At 39.7% G+C, this 26,018-nt stretch overlaps 2 protein-coding genes across 2 annotated transcripts; both read left to right on the top strand.

Annotated features, from left to right (window-relative positions):
• The first annotated feature begins 2,754 nt into the window (after positions 1–2,754).
• On the top strand, positions 2,755–17,806 carry arrdc1b (arrestin domain containing 1b). Its single transcript, XM_089020864.1, has 8 exons — positions 2,755–2,984; positions 9,521–9,631; positions 11,214–11,264; positions 12,246–12,400; positions 12,721–12,903; positions 14,140–14,316; positions 15,443–15,899; positions 16,947–17,806. The coding sequence occupies exons 1-8, from the start codon at positions 2,864–2,866 to the stop codon at positions 17,009–17,011; spliced, it is 1,320 nt and encodes a 439-aa protein (XP_088876990.1). The 5' UTR covers positions 2,755–2,863; the 3' UTR covers positions 17,012–17,806.
• Positions 17,807–20,518: 2,712 nt separating this feature from the next.
• slc31a2 (solute carrier family 31 member 2) lies at positions 20,519–25,716 on the top strand. Its single transcript, XM_089020267.1, has 4 exons — positions 20,519–20,715; positions 23,816–23,882; positions 24,102–24,330; positions 24,533–25,716. The coding sequence occupies exons 1-4, from the start codon at positions 20,707–20,709 to the stop codon at positions 24,696–24,698; spliced, it is 471 nt and encodes a 156-aa protein (XP_088876393.1). The 5' UTR covers positions 20,519–20,706; the 3' UTR covers positions 24,699–25,716.
• The last annotated feature ends 302 nt before the right edge of the window (positions 25,717–26,018 follow it).

Here is a 26,018-nt window from a genome sequence, read left to right as displayed (position 1 = left end):
TTATCCTCACAGGTGTAGCGGGGGTTGCTGGAGCCTGTCCCAGCCATTTTGACACCCTGAATTGGTTGCCAGCCAATATCAGGGCACACAGAGAGAAAAAAACACTCACACTCACACCTAGGGACAATTAGGAGTGTTCAATCAACCTGCCATGCACGTTTTTGGAAAGTGGGGGGTGAACCCGGAGAAAACCCACGCGGCCCCGGGAAGAACATGTAAACACACAGGTGTTGAACTCACGACCTCTGCACTGTGAAGTCGGGGTGCGAACGACTGGACTACCAGCCCGCCCACTTTGTGTTTCTATATTTCATTAACCTCTTGAAGAAGTGGCATCAAGAGCAAGTGGAGTTTCAGTACTGCTCAACATGGCACCAATGGTTTAGGGTCAAACACACTCGATTTACATTTGTGAGTTCCAAGTAATGATCCTAAACACACACTTCTCTATATTAAATGTAGTTTTTACATTACCACTAGGTGGTGGTATTGACTTTTGTACATAATTATCGGACCGCCTGAATTATGTCGTTATGCAACAGTCTTAATCCCACAGCACCGTTTATCTCGTGTTAGACGTCATGCTTTTCAATATGAAATCAGTGCCTTTGTTTTTGTAATCAGTTATTTGAGGGTGAAGTCCAGTACGTCTGTGATGACTGCAAGTGCTTTGTGTGTACATGTACTTTGTATTTACAGCATTTGTGTAGGATGGACCAAATCAAATTTGTGATTTTTATGACCATTATTTACATTAAAAAAATAATACTAGAAGCATGCATCCATAAAATTATTTGCAAATTAAATGAATTATAAATTCATCCAGAACAGTATGTACTGAACTGTACTGTACTTGGCAATGTGGCAATCTATTCCAAATCTGAACATTTGAAATAATTTAATTATTTATTTTTAAAATGTTCAGAAAACATTAAGATGAAAAAATAGCAGTATATATTTCCCAAAAAAAACATTTTCCTTTGCCCAAAACCCCAAAATATTTTCTTGAGACTTAATGAACTAATATACAGTGTTGGTTGTATTTGTGTAGGTGTGTCTGTGTACATTTTTCATTGTACATCCCAATATTTATATATTATATTTGGATTCTTTTTTTCATTCATTGGGAGTGCGCTTCATACTCCAGTGCACCTTATGCACCCGAAAATATGGTAAATATGCAAAAAAGACACAACAGAGAAGTGCTTTAAATAGAAAAAAATCTGGCACATTTACACGTAACTTCTCAAAATTATCAGATGTTGCTTGTTTGGATTAATTGTAGTTAGTGTGCACCCATTGATATTTTTATGCTCATGAAAGTGGATTGCAGTGCATATAAATCTGACATTTTATGAAACATTTTCGAATAGGAAACCTGAATTAATATCTGCAAGTTACTGTGGCTTAAAGAGTAATATTGTCATAAAGGTCAAATATACTGTATTCATTAATATTATGGGCTTCACCTTTTACACCTGTTGTTTCCCACCCCAATCTGCTTTCCATAATTTGTCGCATACTGTGATAGATAAGGACCAATGCTGAGGTGGCATTTCTCAATCAGTTGCCATGTATTCACCTCTACCTTACTTTAATCAATGGTGACATATATCACAGGGTTTATATCCATTACTCTCTGGCATGTATACAGTATATAATCCTACCACTCTGGGAGTGTTACTTGAGAATGACTCATTAAATCATGAAGTTGCTTGAGTGAACAATTTTACGGGTAAACAAAAGAATCAGTGTGAATATACGTAAAAGGCATAGCGGATTTCCATGACTACAAGGGAGTCTCTTGGCAACCATTGTGCTTGTCTGTCGTCATAGAAATATCTGTTTTAGGCTTGTGCCGGTCCCAAGCCTGGATAAATACAGAGGGTTGTGTCAGGAAGGGCATCCGACGTAAAAGCTTGGTCAAAACAAACCCCTAAAGATGGAGTACACTGATTTTCTGTGGTGACCCTTTCAAGGAAAAAGCCGAAAGGAAAAGAAGGAGAAGGGCTGTCACCTATAATATTAATTAATTCCCTGGTGGATTGTTAGTAACTGAGATATTTCACATTTCTTGCTTGATGGGTATGAAAAATCCTTGCTCGTTTTAACAGTAAAAGCTAATCAGGTTTACTGTAGTTTCTTTCTGAAAGCGATGTCTGTAAATTCAGTACAGTACAGTTGCTTGTCAGTGCAGGAAGTACCGTACAGACAACAGCAAAATGCACAGCAACTGAGTTCTGTAATTTCAGTTCAGGATGTACGTATTTAAGTATGTTGTACTTCTTGTTCATTTTAAAAAGTACAGTATGTAAATGAACTTTCCCGCTGACAAACAGTAAATATCAACATGCAACGTATTTTAATAAGAAAACAATGGAAATTAAATCTACCCCTCCTTTTATGCCAACCTTATAGGTAAGACAAATATTTGTACTACAGAGTAGGTATTGTTGCAACATGTTATCGTGACTAGGCAATGAAAACCTTTGGGAGTTGCTTGTCTCGTTTTATCTGATTAAAATGTTGACTGTTACTTGTAGGCAAAAGAGGTTGACTGCTTATGTGTTTCCTGAGTACTTATACGTGACGGTGGCAAAGCATTCACCCCCCCCCCCTTTTTTTTCCTGTCATCTCCGCTTGTCGACTACGTTCAGTTTGTTTGAAATTGCGTTAGCAGCGTTGGTGCGGGTTAACCGTGAACAAGCATGCATTTATACAACCGGTCTTGAATCGTCAGATAAGTAAATTTGTCCCTCCCATGACTGACAACGCACCGTTCAGTGACGTCATTTATCCTCGCGGCAGCAGGTGAGAGTCAAGGATCGCCTCTCCCGTTAAAGCGAACGAGTGTCGGAGCGTAATGATGGGAAAGCTACAAGAATTTGACATCACGTTCGTCAACAACAAAGTGGTTTACAGTCCCGGAGAATCTATCGGCGGAAGTGTCAAAATTCGTATCAGCAACCCGCTGCACTACAAAGGTAATAATGTATGTACGAGTCGAAAGGGAGAGACGAATATTGTCCGGTGAAGCGCTCGAGGACGCACCAACATGGGCAAAGTTTTTCTGTTACTCTTCAACCGTGCTGTTGCGACAATACCTTTAAAATATCTGCGGATGTTTTTCCTCCGTTGGAGTTGTTTGTGTTGTATTACCCCTCCACCCTCGGTGGTGTTTAGTATTTCAAAACGCGTGAAAGCCACATCCTGGACTGCATCCAGCTTGATACATGCTTGTGAGTGTCTTGTTGGAGAGCATGGTGTCAAAGTCAAGGCCCGGGGGCCAAAGCCGGCTCGCCACATCATTTTATTCGGTCTGCTAAAGCAAAACAGACTTGTGAAAGTCCATGATGCTTGCTAAAGTCTGAACCAAAATTTCAAATAGTCCCATGTAAACCACAATAAGTCATTATTTTTTACTTCCAATTTTAAAACTATTCATTAATTAGTTGTGCAATCTGTATGTAATATGTGGAGGGGATGAACCTTTCTAATGGTTTCCCCACATTCATAACCGTAACTACATTGTGACCCGCGGCAAAAAATAACAAAATTGACACCCTTGTAGAGTAACAGTTTCAAATTGAATAGCAGGTAGTGTATGTATCACGCGATGGCAAACGTGTATATTTATAGAAGATGAGGATTTGCGCTTCAAAATGGTTTTCTGGCTTAAGTGGGAAATAGTGGATTCATGTATCATACAATAAGAGTGTGAAAACAGAAGGGTGAAGTGCAGGATCTCAGTAGTTGCCCTTGAAAATGAACAATGTACTCTATAGCAATGATCCTTGTGGATTCTTCTGTGATAAAAAATTGAGCTGCGAATTGGGCATTTTCAGAAAGTCCCGCCCCCAGTTCGTGACGTCACGCCAAGACGTCTTGCATTGCTAGTGAATCAAAACAATGGCTTCAGATTCGGAGAATATGCTTTCTTGTTACACATCCAGTTATGAATATGATTCAAATAGTTCTGAGGAGGAAAGCATACATGTTTGCAATCGCACAGGCTGATAAATTCCTTATATGGTGCTTGTACGCCCTATTCTGGCCTTCTGGTGGCTTTTGGGTGCAGCACAAGGTGCCCAGACCAAACAAGTACAGCAAAATACATTGACGCGATGGAAGGACCGCTACAATGCATCTTTTTTTACGGTCAAGGGGGGTCAGTTAGTGACGTCACGTACGGACTTGTCACCAACTCAAAAACAAGACTTCCTGAATATTCAGTTCGAGTCTTAAAACGTAAAATATAGCTATATGCGGTGGAATCTTTGTAAAATATGCTCAGTAGAAGTCATTTGAAGCCATTTTACAAATTATGGACACAACTTGTCCGGAGAAGTCGGTTGTCCTTTAAACTCAAAAGTCACTTGTACTATTTTGCATTTGACTCAGCATGATTCAGACTTGATCTTAGTTTTCCTCACTGGAGCTATGTACTATTTTGGTGACGGCCTTTTTCCCTGTATATGATAGTTGTGCATGTTAAGCGCTTTGTTCCAGCTTCAGCTGTTGTTAAAGCGCTATATCAATCAATCTGTAATGTACAGTATTGTAATAATGGAAAAAAAAAAACACAATTCCACAGTGTGCAAACTCTTGCATACTTTCTCCACCTAGTGAGATATGGGCTCTTGTTACAGAAGGCATACAATTTGATGACCAAACAAACAAATAAACAGTGTTTATCAAGTAATTAGTGGAGTTGTGTCAAAATATGGTGCAATTTCTGAGGAACAGTTATGGTGTGGTTCACATGCCTGACTTTTATGCCCCCAATGGGGAATGTGAATGTGAGTGCCAACTGTTGTCTTTCTTCCTTTGGCTCAGGACTAATCCTGGGTGTAGCCTGCCTTACTGCCAGTCATCTTCACATGATATCCAGTGCTTTTTCAAACATTTTTTTTCAGCATTGTCTGTCTTTCCCGTGTTTTGTTTGTGTAATTTGAGTTTCATTTTTTGAATTGAACACCCGGAATAAATGATCTTCCCAATGACATTTTAATTTGAGATTTACCTGTAGTATTTAGTTGCATTATAATTCTGCAGTCTTAGCAAAGGTATCCCAGTTAATATAGGTTGCACTCTATTTGAGGCTTTCAGAATTTATGTACTGTAATTGCTGAGCCTGCATTTTCCTTTCGATGCGCCTGTAAAGCATGACTCCTGATTATTCAATCACAGAGATTGCTTGAATCATGCTGAACCAGGAATGTCGGTATCGCCGTCTGATCCCGAGCGTTTATTTTCCACCTCACTTAAATTAGCTGTTCTTGGTTTGTTGAATGACCCTGGACAGTTATTGAGGTCGGTACAATACGTGTTTCTTCCCTTGATTGACCAGGGTTGAATCATTCATTTCAATTATAGGGGGATGAGGACCAGTGTTGAAAGACAGATGGAAATAGACCACTCATGTGCACAAAGAGGAGGGCAAGCCCTCATGATAATAAAGTTCCGCGCAGACTCAAGACGGTTCATGGACATCGGCGAATGAGTTGCGCAGGGCATCTCGAGGCAGACTGCGTTGTCCTTTGTGTTTTTGTATGTGAAACACACAATGTTTAAGACCAAACTGACTGCCTCTCTATTATTAATGATAACGCCATTAGAGTATTTCTATTGATCGTATTCCTTTCAAAGTCGTTTAAATGGATTCATAAGAAACTGTTATTAGTGACAAGCTGAACATGTCCTGTCGTTTTGTTAGCTGAGTCTTCACTCGTACCTGATTGATTGGATTTACCTTTATTATTCTCGCAGTGGAGAAATGTACATTTCAGAGCAGCAAAGTTATGAAAGGAGTGAAAGAAGTAGAAAAACAAAATACATGAGCTGCTGGAAAGGCAGCCACTCTCGCGGCGCCATTGATGCCTTTAAAATAAGGCCTGTATCGACCCGATACAGGAACCCGGTACTGGTATTTGCACATCCTCACTGTAAAGTAGGATAGTACATAATTTAGGAACCAACAATTCCAAAGATGTACTATTAAAAAAGTCTGTGTTCACATATCCATTTTATACGGTATACCAGTTGTCTCAATTACAGCTGTGGCTCTGCTGGAGCTTCATCCATCTAATTTAGGTGAGAGAAGGCATCCACCCATCGTCTGGTTGCTGGCCAACTGTGGAAACATTCAGAGCAGTGAAATTATTCATAAAATCTATCGACCAAGAAGAGGACTTGTTTCATGAAATATTTAAATAGTGTGGAAGAGAATGTGTGGATTACATAGTACATGACCACATGGTTGTTTTTATGATCTCACTTTTTCAGGGATCAACAAACCTCTTATCCTAGCATGCAAACATGCAAGGATTTGTGTGTGTGTGTGTGTGTGTGTGTGTGTGTTTCTTGTGCATGTCCTTGTGATTCGCTGTAAATCCTTTGCAATCTAATCTGACTGCATTTTATAGAAAATGACAAATTAAGGCCTGTGTGGAGTTTTCCCGGGTGTTTTTGTTTTGAGAAAACAAATCAAAACAAAACCAAAATAAAAACAGTTTGTGACAAGCTCGATGGTAGATGTACGACATTGTTTTCGATAATGGACTCTTTGTTGTGTGGGTGATGGCGGTTGCACCTTTTGTTGTATATGCAAAACACCTTATCATCTCCTGAATCAAAATATGTACCTGTCTATGAGCAATGAAAGGTTAACAGAATATGCATTAAAGGCGCCATAATTTAGGTCATTGCATTGGACGAGTTGAACATGATGTAGCACTAAATTCCACCCACTGTACCAATGATAACATTCGTAAAGGCGGGAATATACAGTATGACTCTTGTCCACTCAAATTTGCTAAACAAATGTCTGACTGATCATTCAATGATGATTTCTGTGCTCTCTGCATTTTGGAAAAAAAAAGTTCTTTTTTTGATCAACGTCTGGGTAACAACAACAGTGGTGCAAAAGAGGCTCAAGCTTTAACATGGAAATACATGCCCTTAAGGACGGAATTCCTGCATTGAGTGATCAACAGTAAGAGCTAACTCAACAAGCTAAGGCTGGTCGATCCTCCCTCATACAATTTTGCTCATTAAAAGACCAAAGTGAGTTAAATGGCGGGATTATGTCATGGACATGCAAAGTAATGATTATTTTCAGTTTGGTCCTTCTAGTTGGATTGGACTTGATGGGCTGATTTCGAAAATTCCCCATTTTCTAGTCAAGTTTTTAACTCCCAACGTCCTCTGTCTGTAACACCGGGGTTGTCTGCTTGCGTACACTCTCACTGAACCACAAAGAGGATTTGGATGAACTCCAATGTGTTGGTAACAAATCCAGCTGGCTGCTGAGTCAGAGCATGTTGAACGCATCACGTCCTGACTACTGGTGAAAGACATTCTCCCCTGGAGGTTGTAACCGTTCATTCTGTAGCACAGAGTGGACCTTTATGTGTTCAGTTGCAATTGAGCTATTCAATCACAAATAACAACCCGGCGGCCGCAAGATGAGAGCCATCAATCACATTTGCAAGTAGCGATGATGCTATAAGCATATGTATAGCATCATAACTTCAGTACGCATATTATGTTGACATGATGAGGTGTATTAATTATTCCTGATTGGTCCGTTTCTTAGTCGCTGGCGAGTAGCTCACTGTTATTTTGTTTGTTGTACATACCACAGTTTGAAATTCCCAAAATAAATTAATTAATACATATATCGTTAAAGAGATAAATAAATAGATAACTAAATACATCCATAAGTACATTGATAAATAAATAAATACGGCTGTAATTATCTGTGGTGTCAGTCCTGCTGCTTTAAAAATGGCAATTTAAAAAGAAATGTAAAAAATGGTTGCCGACTTATGAACCGCATGTGCGTGTTTCAACTGAACCCTGACACAAAAAATGGTGACACTGATTTTACAGATACAGTCGATCTTTCTTTGGGTGGATGCTCAAACAAATGTGTCTTCCTTTGTTGTGGCCCATCTGGCTCCATGAATCTGTCAAGACACTGCCCACTATTTTTTTTTTGTTAACAGTTTTTTGAAATTCCCCAAGGCACGGAAATGTTATTTCTTTCCGAATGCGAACAAATTGAACTTACCCTTAGAATAAATAACTTTAGAATAAAGACAGCTATGGCTGGGGTTACATTTGTATATATCCCAGCATGCACCGCGCACTACTTATTCGACAGGAGGAAATGGAGTCGGTGGCTGCTGAGTAGTTGCAAGACTTGTTGTGGCTCAATATTAGTTCACATATAAAGGTACACTGGCATATAAGGCACAGGGTCATCTTTTGACGAAAATGGAGGCTTTTGGGTACACCTTATACACCGGAAAATATGGTTGTGTATATATATGCGCATTGTATGTGTGTGTCTGCTATAAATAATCCTCATTTGTCTGCCATCATTAGAAGGCTCGGCTGTGTTTAGCGCTTGAGTCATAGCCTTTCCCCTCCCTGAAATTGCGCCAACAATCTGGCGAAGCCATCTGCCTCATTGTGCGTTTCTGCGTCGTTCTGCAACACTTGCGTAATTCAAAGGTGCAACGGAATGTTTGGTCAGTTGCTCACTGTTGCATTGACTTTTTCTAATTAATACATGTTAATTTATCTCACATCCTCAAGTGATGCAAGTGTGTCAAACTGGATTCGATACACAGCACGCAATGAAACAAACATTTGTAGCACTTAAATTTCAATTTATGGATGTGTTTTGGAAACTACTTACAATATTTACTCATTGTCTTCAAAATAAATGATGTTCTGTTTCCATGCATACCTGGCTTGGGAATGCCTCAGGATCCCCCATGATCAGCTGGTGGATAAATCAGACCGGATTATAAGGCGCACCCCCAATGTGTATTTTAAAACTTTTTCCATATACAGTAAAGTCTCGTTATATCGATATTCAAGGGAGTCCGAAAAAATATCGATATAACCGGGACTATCGATATATCCGACCCTGTTTGCATGTAATTTTCTCCGTGCGTGCATAGAAATAGTATCGCTATAACCGGGACTATCGATATATCCGATATCGATATAACGAGACTTTACTGTACCATATAAGGCAGACCAGACTATAAGGCCCATCTTTAAATAATGAAAAAATGTTTCTAAATATGTAAAAGTTTTCCAAATATAAGGCGCACCACATTTGGATTGGATTGGATTGGATATGCCTTTATTAGTCTCACAGTGGAGAAATTTACATTTCACAGCAGCAAAGTGATGAAAGGAATGAGAGTAGAAAAACAAAATACATGAGCTGCTGGAAAGGCAGCCACTCCTGCGGCGCCGTCTTGAAGTCAAAAGCAATATAACAATTGCGAGACCTGTTGTGGTTCAATATTACTTCAAATATAAGGCTTAGCATATACGGCACAGGGTCATCTTTTGAAGAAAATGAAGGCTTTTGGATGTGCCTTATAGTCTGGAAAATACAGTACTGCCTTGTAAAGTGTGTTTTAGAAAATGCAGAAATTAGACATTTGATCTCAGTCACACCCTGCTCATTGTTTTTTCTTCTCTGTTGTTACAGCCATCAAGGTCATCTGTCAGGGCTCGTGCGGGATCTCCCACAAAGTAAATGATACGTCGTGGAGTATTGAGGAGCAGTACTTCAACAGCACTTTGTCTGTTGCTGAAAAAGGTGATTTGAACATCTGTCTAGCCTTGTTGTTTGCACAGCCATCATTTAATTAGGCATTCTAAGTTTCAGTGATTCCATCATACACAATATCATATAAGTTTGAATGTTCAATGATTATTGAAACTGTCATGATTGTTTAAAAAATGTATGGGATGCAAAATGGTTGTGTAATTGTAGTTGTAGTGACAGTTACAGTCATACAAGTTCGGAAAAAATGCACATTTGTAAATTCATAACAATGGGGGCAATATTATAACCTACTTAAACCCTCAGCTCACTCATAACAGAGCAGGACATAAATAATGCAGCCTCTGTGCCTCCTCCGCCTTATCGCTGACTTTTTCCCCGTATCTCAATCTGTTTTGAAAATGGCTTGCTTTGCCCCAAGAACTAACCAACCTAAGCAAAGAGAGGTGAATAACTGTTACACTGATGTCACTCTAAAACAAACAAGCAAACAAACAAAAACAATCCAAAGTGTGCAAAGGATAAATAACGTGGCTATTATCAGCTAACAACCTACAGGAAATTACAGTCTTTCTACTCTTCCTGCTGCTGATTTGCAATTGTGTCCTCGAGTCACCTAATAACAATGAATTGAAAAAAACAACAAACATCTCTCTGATGTCATTTTTCTATCACCACACATCAGAATCAGAATCAGAATCATCTTTATTGCCAAGTATGTAGAACACACAAGGAATTTGTTTCCGGTAGAACACGCTGCACTAGTATCGTTGTCAAAAAAACTGCTATACAGTTCCATTTTGGCTACTGTTGAAAAATGTGCCTCATCATTTGATACACGACATTACAGCGAGAAAAAAAAATGGTTTTGTATGTGATCACACATACCGGACCCATTTACACACCATGAGGCACAAAAGAATAAATAAAAATTACTAGATAAATAAATGGATGGATGGATGGATAGATGGATAAATAGATAGGAGAGTAGGTAGATCCTAGAAAATGCATCATGAATTTAAACACGGAAAAAATGCACACAGATATTTATTTAAAGGACAACCGACAACATTTTTTTCCGAACTGACATCAGAAAAACGTTTGATAGCATCTAAAATGCCCAAAACACTCAGGCTGATATTTTTAGTCAAATGCAAAATACCAATAAAAATGACTAAAAGTGTGCTAAAACTGCAAAAAAATTGAGCTGCGAATTCAAATAAAATATAGCTATATGAATCACTTTGAGATGAATGCACTCATTGTTTGGGTCGATGGCTGCTTTTTCCCCCCTTCATCATTGATTAACTTTGCTGAAAAATGCTTTGCCTGTCGCCTGTTTTTGCCATTACTCATGGTGCTACTAATCTCCCATGTTGGCAAGTTTCAGGTGGTAGTGAGTCACTTCAAACAACTTGTCAGTTCATGGTTGTTTTGCGCAACATAACCTCTTCTATGTGAAACTGAATCCCACAGGGAAAATAGGGATGGCACCACCTGGATATCCAATGTTTGCATGCGGGTACAATCAGGGACTAACACTAGTGCTTATCTCAGCACGAGTGAATTTCAGTTGTGTTTGCTCTGTAAGTGACGAATTGTTTTCTTTTCACAGGAACTCTGGCAACAGGAGAACACAATTTCCCTTTCCAGTTTCTCATCCCAGGTGTGAACCTTCTTGCAGTGACCGGTTTTATTTCATCACTGTTTGGTGTAACTTTGATACTCTACTTGTCGCATGAGCTTTTATTAGAAATCTAGCACAACTGATAACACGGTGCACTATGACACAAAACAGATCCCGAGATCACCACACTAAGAAGGAAGTTTGTTCTCTCTCTCTCTCTCTCTCTCTCTCTCTCTCTCTCTCTCTCTCTCTCTCTCTCTCTCTCTCTCTCTCTCTCTCTCTCTCTCTCTCTCTCTCTCTCTTTCGATCTCTCACACACACACATTTTGCGTGGGCTAAGACACAAGGGGTTTGGTGTATTTTTAGTCCCTCCCCTGCTGCGCACTGGTAGATTAATTGGTCGTCATGCCCCCTTCATTTCCTCGCCCCCTCTCATGCTCTGTGACAGAAAGACTTTGCACAAGGGAAGCCAGCGGGTGATGTTTTTAGAAAGTGTCACAGTGGAATAAACAGCAGCTCTGTCCCTTTCTCTATTTGTGCATGCTATTTGATAGATAGTAGTGAGATGTCCTTATCAGAACAGTCGACCCAATATCAACCTGTTTGAATGCAAATGCAATGCGATGAGTCTCCATGTGTAGCATCTCTCCAAGGGATGTTAGCCTGCTGCTTTCTCCGTCTCTGCTGCCAGACTGTCTGCACAATGCCTGCAGCCACCTGCCTCTCCTGGTTAATGCTTATTGACAACGGCAGCAGACTTGTCCCTGGAGAAACTTCTCAGTGAGAAACAGGATAGAAGGAAACCAAGTGCAGTCAAAGGCTATGGATCTTATTCCAAACCTTACCCCAAATGCAGTGTAGAGTTTACGCAGACTGTATTTATTTTACATTTCACACCCTCAAGTTCTTTCCTTCTTTGTCCTTTGATATTCTTGTCACAAGTTCCCCAACTGTGGTTGAGACGAAACACGGCGAGTGTATTTTAGGTATTCAAGTTCCTTTCTCCTGTCATTCCATCAGGTGAAGCGCCAACTTCTTTTGAAGGACCGTTTGGAAAGATTATTTACCACGTAAAGGCTGCTATTGACACGCCACGCTTTGCCAAGGATTACAAAGCCCAGCGGCCCTTCTACCTCCTTAACCTTCTCAACCTTAATGAGGTGCCGGACATTGATGTAAGTGCCGATCTTACAAACCAAACAATGACCTTTAGCTGTGTTTTAGGCTGATTTGATTTCATATCTGAAGCAGATATAGGAGTGCAGCCCAATGACACATTGCTGCATCAGTTTCTTCCTCCGTAACTGAAATCTTGCATTATGGAACAATTGACATTCAATTAGAGTTAGATATCTTTTTCCACTATTCATATCTTTCATTGAATGAAGAATTCCAGACACTTTCATCACACTCCATTCAACATTTTGGCATTCACACGCAATTGCTTGAGAAATTGCAACTATGTTGTTCAACTTGCTTCCCTGTGTCCCTTCAGCACTTGAGCTACGCTGTCACCACAAAGAAATTTAACTACCTTCTGGTGAAGTCCGGGACCCTCATGTTGAAAGCTCGTAGTGACCTCAGGGGCTATATCCCTGGTCAGGTGATCAAGTTAGCTACTGAGATCCACAACAAGTCAGGAAAAGACACGGGATGTGTACTGGCAAGTCTCATACAGGTAAAAGTCTGACAGCCTGAACTGTTGAAAGTTAAATACAGTAAAGTCTCGTCATATCGATATTCAAGGGAGTCCTAAAAAATATCGATATAACCGGGACTATCGATATATCCGACCCTGTTTGCATGTAATTTTCACCGTGCGTGCATAGAAATAGTATCGATATAACCGGGACTATCGATATATCCGATATCGATATAACGAGACTTTACTGTATATTATAATATGTGAGTTATTTACTGAAAAAAAAAATGGTAGCAATACATCTGTGTAGGCTCTCAGTCCTACAGGAGTGGTCCATCAATAAAAAGGTTTCTTTAGCCATCATTTGTACTTCTTTGAAGGTGTCAAACATTTCGCTCCTCATCCCAATCCGAACAGCTCCGTCAGTTGTACTGGTATCGAAGTCATTCTATACATTGTCATAATGAAGATTGTAAAGAGCAATACATTGCGGAAACTAAACAAATGCTCAAAAAAGACTATCAACGCCGCAGGGACAATGCTAGTTGGCCTCAATCTGCAGTGCATCTGCACCTAAAAGCTAGCAACCACTCATTTGACAACAGTGAGGTTAAATATTTAGCTAAAGAAAATAGATGGTTTAAAATAGGATTAAAAGAAATACTTTTTGTAAAGCAGCAAAATCCTTCACTAAATCGCTATGGTGGTTTAAGGTTTAATTTAGACCGTGCTTCCAACAGACTTTGTAAATCGTTACCACTTAGGCTTAGTCATGCTAATGAGGTGATACCAGAGCTAATGGGGCAATCAGAGCCAGCCAAAGAAAATTAGAGGTAATCAAACAGAACAAAAGAAGTAATCAGATTAGCTTCAGGGAGTTGTTTACTGCTCCCCCAACCTTGGAGCAGAGACCTATCAGAGCAGACAGATGTCTGGCACCACCACCTTTGTCCATTAGGGATATATGAACGGGCCAGAGTTACCAGCACAACTTTAGTTTGCTGATGAAGCTCTTTGGATGATGAACGAAATGTCTGACACCTTCAAAGAAGTACAGATGAGAGCTGAAGAATCGTTTTCATCAATGAAAAAAAAGTTTATGAATATTTCCCATCATTGTAACTCAAAGCCATGTGAATGCTCCAAAAATGTTCCTTATTGAAAGGCAAAATGGTTCGCAATGTTCAACCATGCAAAATCACTGTCATATACTCTGCGGTGTCTGTCACACCTTTTATGTTTCTGTGTCTTTGTTTGTCATATTTTACCCAGAAAGTGACTTACAAAACCAAGCGGCACGTGTTTGACCTGCGAACCATCGCCGAGGTGGAGGGAGCCGGAGTGAAGGCAGGAAAACACGCTGAGTGGAGAGAACAGATCATTGTCCCTCCTCTTCCTCAGTCAGCCCTCGCGGGCTGCAACCTCATTCATATTGACTATTTCATTCAGGTTTGTGGGTCTCTCTCTTCGTGTTTGGTCATGTTATGATAGTCTCTTGACATTTCACCAGGCGTTGATTTCACTTTAATGAAATGCATGAAAATGTTGTTGGTCAAAAAGGTAACAATTGTTTGTTGTCTCGCAAGATTTATGCTGCTTTATGACATGGTATGAGAGGTTTTCTTGACATGTTAAAACTCGGTCTGCACTACTTAACCGTTTTGTGCTTTCAATTGAGATATGAACTGTGGGATAAATATTTTTATTGCTGTCTTTAAGCGCATCACAATAAGCCCTCTGTTTTCCCCCATTGTTTATGTCTTTAAATAAATAAGAATATTAAAATTTCACAATTTACTAACTCCTGCTTGCCGTTGCCATATTGTACCATGTTTTCCGGTGTATAAGGTGCACCGGAGTATAAGGCGCACCACTAATGAATGGTGCATTTTCCAACTTTTACCATATATAAGGCACACCGGAGTATAAAGCACACCTTTAATGAATGACAAAGGTTTCCCAAATATATTACTGTATATAAATACATATATAAACGTTAGCCAAATATAAGGCACACCACATTGTAAGGCGCTACAGGAGAGGCTGAGGTTATGCATGACTTCTTCTACAGTGGGAAATGGAGTCGGTGGCTGCCGACAGTAGTTATCACATCTGTTGTGGTTCAAGATTGCTTCACATATAAGGCATACCTGCGTATAAGGCCCAGAGTCACCTTTTGAAGGAAATAAGGGCTTTTGGGCCTTACACACTGAAAAGTACCTTGTTTTATTTTCGCTGTCTGCTGTCTCCCACTGAGCGGCCCAGGTTTGCAAATGATTACAAAGTTAGCAACTGTTGGTTTTACTTCAGGCTTCGTCCAAGATTTGCTGCAATCCAGGTTGAGTGAATGCTGGCACATCTGGCTGCCACTGCTCACCCGCAGAAAAACGTATCCTGTGACTGTAAAGTGTCCTTGAGAGTTTTGATAGTTGCTTATAAATACAATGTACGAATTATTATAATCATGCTACCCCAACACTTTCTGCTGACTCGTCGAATTCAATTTTTGTGAGAAGCCATCAAATGATTTTGATGCTCCAATGAAAACCTATAGACTATTTTTTGATTATTGCAGGTGGCACTAAGATCTCCAGATGCAGTTGTAACCCTGCCCATCTACATTGGCAACATCGCGGTGAACTTGTCACCTACAAGGACTGTACCTTCTAGTCCAGATAATTGCGGATTGGAAGTGGACCTCGGCGCAGCAGGGCTGACACCCAGCGCCCCTCCGGTTGAGGACGATGAAGCGCTGTGTGCAGGCGGTACTGCCAGCGAAGAGATCCCTACCAAAAGTCATTCCCAGCAAGATCCCTCAGGTCAGCCTGTCACCATGTCCCCGAGCGCTTTTAGCCATGCACCCAGTTCAGTGCTGCTACCTGGCCGTAGACAACCAAAGGCTTCTGCCCCCTTGTTCTGTGTCTCAACCGGGGCCACCATACCTTTCTTCACTGATGGCGACCCCACACCTGTGCCCACTTCCTCTTCTCTCATTCTGCCTCCAGAGTACAGCAGTTGGGACTATCCTCATGGTAAGCGCAACACATGCTCGTAAAAATCCCATTTATGTCACAGATGGTACTTTTTATGTTTGTGAAGTCACGCCTAGACGTCTTGCATTGCTGGAGAATCAAAACAATGGCGTCAGATTCGGAGAATATGCTTTCTTGTTACACATCCAGTTATGAATATGATTCAAATAGTTCTGAAGAGGAAAGCATACATGTTTGCAATCGATTAAAGAATGTATTCCGTGCCATTTTGAGGCAACATTGGGGGGAAATGTCTCACCCAAAAAGAGGCAGAAAATGGCCACCGATCTCCTGTGAAGAATGAATCAGCCCGTTTCCACAGGCTGATGAATTCCTTATATGGAGCTTGGACGCCCTCTTATGGCTCTTTCTGGTGCAACATGAAGTTTTCAGACCAAACAAGCACTGATGTGATGGAACGACTGCTACAATGTGTCCTTTTTTCGGTCAGGGGCGTTCCTTCAGTGACGTCACGGACGGACTCATCACCAACTCAAAATCAAGACTTCCGGAATATTCAGCATGAGTCTTAAAACGTAAAATATTGCTATATGCGGTGGAATCTTTGTAAAATACGCTCAGTAGAAGTCATTTGAAGCCATTTTACAAATGATGGACACAACTTGTCCGGAGACGTCGGTTGTCCTTTAAGCTGAATTTCTTCTAAGTACCAAAAAACTACATTACATTGAATTCAAATCAAATGTGAGAATTCAACTAAACCCAGAGTAATACAATGTGTCGAACACATATGCAGAGAAGTTGTTGCTGAAATATTTTGCTGTCAGTATTATTATTTCTAATGTCCTCCTATACATTGTACATTTTGTATATATATAGCTTTGGTCAATGTCTCTGAAAGCCTTGTGAAAGTAACTTCATATGTCTTCCTATCTAGTTCAAGTCAGTGTCACAAAGCCTCCCACCGACGTCAGCTTAAACAACTACACCATATAACAAAAAGCGGGCAATGAAGTAATTTCTCGAAATTAATTGTGAAATGAATGCAACTTGACATCCTTTTCTGTTGATATATCTGTGTCACAGAACCTCCACCCACTTATGAAGAAAGCTGTGGTAGCACCAACTTCAGTTTAACGAGTGGACAATAGAAAAAGCAACGATTAAAGAACCACCCATTGCTACGTGTCATGGAAATACACTTGTGAAAACAGGACCGACTCCAAAACACCAAAGATGAAGATGTCCTCTTCAATGAAAAGGGACCGTGTCTGATAGTAAAAACAAGAATTGGATTTTGGTCATTAATCCAATGAGGCGGTGAAACGGAGCATCTTAACACCACTGTCCTTAAATTAAGATTTATTTTTTTTTAAAAAGGATTTTACCTTTTACCTGCTATAAGCAAAAACGATGTGAACATAGTTTGATTTGATTTTTCTATGCGCTCACTGGACCATAATGGACAAACAACAGGCCAGGTTATCCTGAAGTACCCTACATGGACCGCTACCTGAGACTGTCTGTCTGGGGTAATGCCTACCCACATGGGTACCCTAACATTGGGGAAACTGGAATTGCGATAAGTCATGTTTTGTGACTGGACCATGTTCATAACCCCAATTGTGGAGGTAATCACAACATCAGATGGACTAATAATTGGACCTACTGCAGATTATATGGCAGATTTGGACTAATCCGCAGTGGCTGTGGCTGATGCAGATCACGCTAGAGGAGACCTGCCCTTATCAATGGTGGATGAGAATGCAAATGATGTTGATGTCAATCAACCAGAAGCCACAAAACTGTGTGGTGCAAAGAAGTAAAAATAAATAAATAAAAGAAAACAAGGAGACAGGAGAAAGCTGCCCTCAGAAGTCAGATGCGGGCAGTTATTTTTTTGTGAACCACGCAACCATTTGGGTTGCGTGGTATGGAATAAAAATCTAATGCTTTGTTATTCATGCATCCATTTTCTAATCTGGTTGTCCTTATGAAGGTTGCAGGTGGGCTGGAGCCCATTTCACTTGTCTTGGGGCAATAGTTGGGATACACCCTGAACTCATTGCCGGCCAGTTGCTGTTTTTCCATGATTTAAAACATTTTCATGATTATGAGCTGCAAAAACCTAAATCACGATAAAATAACTTTCCATTGCCCAGCCGTACCACATTCACTGTTCATCATGAATCGAGCCCTGCCCTTGATTATCTTTTGCATTTGTCTTATTCACGCATGAACCTGTTTCATGTGCATTGTGACAGTACGTGGCCTTAAGTATGTGGTGACAAATTGTTCACTTCTTGCATTTATTTATTCTGTCATCATTCTCACAGTCTGACATGAGATAATTGCTGGCATGACGCCCATTTTGGTACACTTATTTCACATGGACTTGGGGAGAGAGTGCTGCAGATTTGCTCATCTGAATGTATCTACTGCATTTATATTTTTGTTTAATATAAAAATCTGCAAGTGTGAATTTCGACAAAAACCCCAGTCCCGTTTTATGATTTTAGCAGGTCGTGTCCCCATGTGGAGGTACTCTACTGGTTCTGGATATCTTTGTTCACTGTTGGATCATTTGATGGTGTAACTGCCCTGTATCTTAATGTGGACTATGCCAAACACACTTCATGTACAAATATGTTGCCTTAAAGGTTCAAAGCAGAAACAACAGACTTTTATACCTGCTTGAATTAGTCCAAAAACGTGTGCAATTCTTACCATTGCCAAGAGGAGCAACAGTTTGTTCATCTGAAAGGATTTTGTGTTGTCTGCAATATCCTTGGTTGTCCCTTTTTTGACTAAAGAGTACAATAGCTACATGATTAAGCCCCACCCCAAACTCCTTTTTTTCAATTTTTATACTAATTATTTCTCACTTATTGCGAAGTGGTATCTTGAGTTTTTTTTAATTGATTTTTGGTTTATAGGTACAGTACGGAGATATGAATACAGGAGTAGCACCTTAAATATATCAAAAGTGTATAATAGAACAATAAAGTAATCTGATTTGCTTTGTCAATTTGTGAACAATGTATTATTGAACGTATTGGAAGTGTTTCCAAAACACTGAGCACTTCTTGCTCTCATTTAAAAACTGATGCTGATTGTTATTGACCTGAATATTCAAATTGCTGACAAATATTTATTTAGATTTAATCAATGCAGTTACATTGGAATTCTGTGATTGTATATATTACCATTGTTTACATTGGAGTTAAAAAATATCAGTCTCATCCGATTCTATCACATTCTTGATTCCTGAGCACTCCTGTACACTACAAACTTGTATAAGCAGTCTAGTAATTGAATCGGTGTGGCCTGGCTGGCTTTGAGTCCAATAATAATAATAATAATAATAATAATAATAATAATAATAATAATAATAATAATAATAATAATAATAATAATAATAATAATAATAATGATAATAATAATAATGGGCGGCCCGGTAGTCGAGTGGTTAGCACACCGGCTTCACAGTGCAGAGGTCGCCGGTTCGCGTCCCGGTCCGGCCTCCCTGTGTGGAGTTTGCATGTTCTCCCCGGACCTGCGTGGGTTTTCTCCGGGTCCTCCGGTTTCCTCCCACATTCCAAAAAACATGCATGGCAGGCAGATTGAACACTCCAAATTGTCCCTAGGTGTGAGTGTGAGAGTGACTGTTGTATGTCTTTGTGTGCCCTGCGATTGGCTGGCAACCAATTCAGGGTGTCCCCCGCCTCGTGCCCGAAGACAGCTGAGATAGGCTCCAGCAACCCCCGCGACCCTAATGAGGAATAAGCGGGACGGATAATGAGATGAGATGAGATAATAATAATACATTACATTTTAAGTCCCTTTCAAAGCTCTCGATGACACTTTACAGTCACAGACAAGCATAGGTACTATAATAAATAAAATACAATCACAAATAGGATGCAATCAATAAAATACAATTATAAATAGAAACAAGAGAGAGAGCTACACAGAAAATGCAATTTTAAATAGGTGGGTTTTGAGGAAAAACTCAATTAGGTTTTACTGTTAAATAACTCTTTTCGGCACAGTCGTGCTTACTTAACTGCTTTGCAATGTACGTACAGTGTTCTGTCCACCGTGTGAGAGTCAAATATGAGCACCTGTACAATATTTCAACTGAATCACCAACGTGTTTGATAATTATCTTGACATTGTTTTTAAATGATGATCGTATATCATCGACTGGAGTGTTGTCAAGATAATCGGAAGCATTGTACACAACGTATCATGTACGTCATTTAGACCCATTATAATATAAAAAATAAGTTCACGGCTGAGCATGAGACCTTGGCTCAACAATTAACCGATGTTGCCAGTTCACTACAGACCTCTTGTGGAAGATTTATGTAAGGCATTAGTGAAGTAAAATATGGGATTGCAATATGGTGTTTTAGTACTATGTACAGCAGACAGTACAATATTTTCTGAACAGGAATATCAGTGCAACTGTAATCTGACTGACATGATTGAAACCCCTCTCAAAAACTTGGAAGATCTTCGTCTCCATCTTCATTGCCATTGCGCACGCGCAGAATAACGTCACCCGGAAATGGTTCGACAATCGTCCCACTGGAAAAGAACTGCATTACCCGCCAGCCTTTTAATTATTTTTTTTGAAGTCACGAGGTCCAATACTGGAGTGTTTGGGAGGATTGCGTTAGTCTTTCTTACTCAGCGAGTACACCAAACATTGTCTCTTATTTGAATGCTCGCTGTCGATACATCAAGAGTTACCGCAGACGGGAAAAACCGCGCGCAATGAATAAACGGAATTAACTTGCAGCACAGCAACTGACGCTTTCCTTCGACCAACAAGTTCAACATGATGCCCGTGAGTTTCGTTGCGTTGTCTTAGTATTCAGATCCACGCGTTGGCATGCGGAATGAACGTGCGGTCTGTGCACTCTTGCCTGCGTTTCGCAGTGTCTGGTTTAGGCTATTATCAAAAATACAAGCAAAATGATACAAAATGGGAGCCGATAAGCACCACAAGGCAGTCATTAAGTTTTGGCATCCAAAATAAATGTTGCTAATTTTGGAAAAAGTGTATTGAGAGCGGTTTTCAACATCGGGGTTTCATAGCTCAGACCACCACACATTAGTTTAACGATGTTTTATTTTTCTTCTTCTTTTTCTTTCGGCTTTTCCCTTCAGGGGTCGCCACAGCGAATCAGTGTACGATGTTTTATTCACGATTTATAGTTTTACCCTTATTAGTGGATTCCACCATCATTAGGTGCTTTCATATGCCCTTTTTAATTTTCGGCCAGCTCTCCTCGCATAGCCGTTATTATATTTACCTTTGGAAGTATCATCTTGTATGAAGAGCTTCAAGGGAGTGATATATTCACTGGCGCAGAAACAAAAAAATGATTATGTATGCAGATATTAAGGGAATAAATAAATCCTCATTTGATTAGGGTAATTCACTAAATTTGTTCAGTGTTGCCTGTGACAAAAAACAATGTGCTGTTGTCTTATTTTTCCAACACAAAAATACACAGTACATTCAGAGTACACATCTATCACCGATTCTAAAAAAATCAATTGAAAATATTGCACTTTATCTGCAATTGTGTACATTCATGCACCCCTGAGAAGTGCACTTGTCTTTTTTGTCATTTCCCAAAGACGATAGAATGTCTTTCTCAAAGCACATGAGCATGAATATCTCCACGTGCTTCAACTTTAAAGTGCTCGTGTGTGCGTCGTGCGTGTGTGTATGTGTGTGCGCGAACGTGTGTGTCTGCCATGTGTCTTGCGTTAATAAAAAGCCAACGTGCTGCTGCTGAGCTCACTGGATTTGTGTGCGGCCCTAGGTGCTCCTTTTTTGAGTGGTAAAAGGTGAAGTCCCCTAACAGATACAGTATACTGTGCCACTAAAGCTTGCATCGTCTCTAATTCCAAACATCCCTGCACATTATTCCACAAGAAACTGGCCCATGTTTGCCAATCATGCTGGAACTGTAATGAAAAAAACCTCAATATGTTCCCAGAAAGTCTAAAGCGTAGTCACCCAAAACAAATAATGTGTGAAGTTGAAGTAGTTTGAAATCACTGAAGCCGTGTGATATAACGGACACGTCATGCCTCTGAAATCAGCTCAAAAGTTCTTGCGCAAGTTCCTGGATTTCCGTCATCCTCCTCCTCCTTTTTTTAATCTTCTTTACCTTTCGGCTTTTCCCTTCAAGGGGTCGCAACAGCGAATCAGTAACCTCCATCTTCAGAGGTATGATACGCATGTTTGTTTTGGCCCAGCTTTTACGTCGGATGCCCTTCCTGACACAACCCTCTGTATGTATGTCCCTTTGTGGCTACAGAAAAAGCAACACGCTCAGTAAAAGGCTCCAAAACACAAAATGGTCATGAGCACAGCAACAATCAAAAAAGCAAAACTATACTCTTTAAACAACCTAAAACACCACAGCCTGTAATAAAATTTATTTATTATAGTACCTATGCTTGTCTATGACTGTAGTGTCCTTGAGAGCCTTCAAAGGCACTTGAAATGAAATGTATTACCATTATTATTATCATTATTATTATTATTGTTATTATTATAAAAGAATCGGTTACCAAAAATGTATCTGTTTGTTTCCATGATCTCCTCAACACAATGACTGAAATGGACAACTCATTGTCAGAATCCAACAAAATATTTGACATCACTCACACGTTGGTGAAGGAACCTCACTTTCAAAAATATTCACAGTAATTTCCCATGGCATGGTATATATTGTACATTACTCAAACTGAAACAAAACAAACTGGCATTTCTTCATGTCGCCAAATTAACATTATTACATGACATCAGAATCAGAAAACCTTTATTCGTCCCACAATGGGGAAATTTGCATTTGACCTTAAATATTTTTTTTTGCATTGAACATGTAAATGATTTGACACATTAGATCGTCTACTTGGCACCTGCGAGAGGGCAAATTTACTAAGTCATGTGTCAGTGATTTACACACTCAGACATTGTTTGTCCTTCAGCAGCACAGCAACACAATGTGCTTTTATTTCCTAATTGAGTTTTAAGTCACATGAACGTAATTTCATTTCAACATTGGCAGTGTTGCCACAGCAACACAATGTGCTTTTATTTCCTAATTGAGTTTTAAGTCACATGAACGTAATTTCATTTCAACATTGGCAGTGTTGCAATTCATTTTCCATTTAAGCAAATCCAGGCAGAAGTTCAACGGGTGAATGGCATATGACACCTGCAGGGCATTTTAAAGTGTCATGTCTTTCAAAGAAGCTCCTGTTTTAACCCTGTTTGTTTTTTGTTTATTTGTGGATATATAGGACTCCCAAGCAACCAACAACCACAACTATGAAAGTCTGTGTACCATATTTTCCGGTGTATAAGGTGCCCCTGCCCCTTATAAGCAGGTGTGCCGTATATGTGAAGTAATATTGAGCCACAACAGGTCTTGCAACTACTGTCAACTGCCACCGACTCCATTTCTCCCTGTAGAAGTAGTTTGTAACGCCCACCTCCACTGTAGAGCCTTATGATGTGGAGTGCCTTATATTTGGACAACTTTTATATATATGTATTTATTATATTTGGAAACTGTTTGTCATCCATTGAAGGTACGCCTTATACTCCGGTGCGCCTTATACAGTCTATGGGACAAATGTCAAATATGACATATATTGTGAGTGCGCCTTATACACCAGAAAATAGGGTAAATTGATTGGCTTCTTCCTTCAAGGAATACGTCGCTACAATGTAAGGCAGAATCGGTCCACTTGAAAGAAAAACACTTTAATGAAGCAATATTAGCTCATTGCGTGAAGAAACAATACAAGTGGAGGCTATCCACATGGCTTGGAAGTGAATCAAGGAAATGCTGATGTTTACGTATGTGCCATAATACTTGACAATGTTTGAACATTTCTCTTTTACACGTTTTTTTTAGATGACATTTGAAGCTTCAAGTAGCGTGACGCTGCTGTTTGACTTCTGGCATGTGAACAGCCCAGGAGGTGCCTTATATTCATTTTTATTATTGCTCTTTAAATTCTATAGAATTGTTTGCTTGTTTGGTGTATTGTCCAAGGTCTTTGCTGCTAATTAGAGTCTTAAATGAATGTATCCAACCACCGGTCCATTTGGACTCTTATATATGGGACCGATGAAGCGGTGTCATTTGTAACATTATTTAACATTCAGTTTGTATCGAAATATTTGTATTTTCCCCTCAGGTATGGTTTTGTCAGTGATCGTGGTCCTGCTTCTGACAGTCTTCTATGAGCTCCTCAAAGTGTGGAGGGTGTGGTTCAGCAGGAGCACGGTGATGGCTCACTATATGACTCCTGATGCCGGCGCGCCATCCCACCGCAGCGACAGTAGTTCCGTTTTGGAAAACAGTCCATCAGAAGCCTCATTGACTGCTAGAGAATCACAACCTTTCTTTCCAAACAATAGGGGCCGGTAAATTTTCTCTCTTCTCTTTTTTTTCATTATTGTGCCATACTTTCTTCAACCAACGTGTCTAAACCTGTCCGACTTCCATGATTAATTTCTATACTTTTTTTAACCGACTCATATGATTATAAATGTGACACATATGATGGAATTATTTTCAATCCTTACAATTGTCTTGAGAATTCATTATTTGTGTTCTGGTTTTCAGTCTTCTGCTGCATGGAGTCCAGACACTGAGCCACTTGCTCCAAGTGACTTTGGGCTACATGCTGATGTTGTGCGTCATGTCCTTCAACGTTTGGATCTTCCTCGGTGTCATCGCAGGTTCCGCACTGGGTTATTTCATCTCACACCCACAGCTAGATCGACATTGACGGACACTGTAACCTGGCGTGTGTTCTCACCTGAATTAAAATGTTATTTTTTTCCCCCTCAGCCCCGTGTATGCTGCACTAACATGACTTGAGTTATTCAGTGTGACCGAAATGTCATGTTAAAGTCTTCATAGCTACTTTAGCTTAAAACCAAGTTGACGAAGATCAGTCTACTAATTCACGGTGGAAACTCAAAGGGAGTAAAAGAATTGTGATCGACAATGACTTCACGATCAGTAACTTGATGGATTAATGATGAGTGTAAATTGAAGTGAAGAACAACTTTATTGCCAAATTTGCTGCATCTGCAACATACAGCACGGATGAAATGTCTGATGAAGATGTAACCTATTTTAATTGCATTGCATCCCAGTCTGAACATATTAAAATAAAGGGAAAAAAGCTATTAGAATTTTAAATTAACTGTGATTCAAAAGCCATTTCAGGGTGGGTGTATTTGGACATGAGATGTCAGTTCTTAGTTGTAAAGTAATAGAGGCCACTTTGAGGTTATGCGTTTAGCGTTTAGCTTGTAAGCAGGCCTCAAATGGCTGATCAGGAGCTCTGGGACAATTCACCGTCGGCCGGTACTGCGATTCAATTCTGCGTTTGTTTTCCACCACTCAATAAACGCGCTTAGCAGTCGGATTTTCTTTTTAAGCGTTGGTCATATTTTGAGGGGAAAAATGTATTTGTTTAAAAATATGTTGGCGGGCGGTGTCAATAATTATGGAGGACAGTGAGCTTTGACTACTAGAATTGTTACAATGCGTACAAGATAATTTAATTCATGACTAAAATCACGGTTTTTAGTTTTTACTGTTTTTTGTGTGCTTTTGACTTTGTCTTTGTTATTATTATATTGTTTGTTGTATGACTTATTTTTGCTCCATGTACACAACAGTGGCAGCCATTTTAACACAATTTTTATACTGTCATGCAACGTTTATTATTTTTGAACTTTGAAGGTTGAATCCAACATCTGTTAATATCCTTTCTAAAATTCTTAACACTTCCAGATTTCTGTTTCATTCACATACCATCCATCCACCCAACCATTTTCTTATCATTTGAGGTCGTTTGCGTGGTGGAACCTATCCCAACTGTCTTATGTAAATTGGTGAGGAAAAGCCTATTGCAGAAAAAAATCACGTGTCAACTTCTATGACCCATGCTTAAATCTGGACCAACATTTCAAAAAGTCATGTAATAAATAACTGACATCTTGCAATAGCTTTATGACCCGGTTTACACTCACTTGACCAATAACTGAAGAAATACCATTCTTTATTTTGTCTATTCAAGTAAAACTACAATGTG

Source organism: Hippocampus bargibanti, linkage group LG18 (assembly GCF_051943395.1).
Source record: "Hippocampus bargibanti isolate YZ-2025 linkage group LG18, ASM5194339v1, whole genome shotgun sequence".
In the NCBI taxonomy this organism is placed as follows: Eukaryota; Metazoa; Chordata; class Actinopteri; order Syngnathiformes; family Syngnathidae; genus Hippocampus; species Hippocampus bargibanti.
This window is presented reverse-complemented; position numbering and strand designations above follow the sequence as displayed.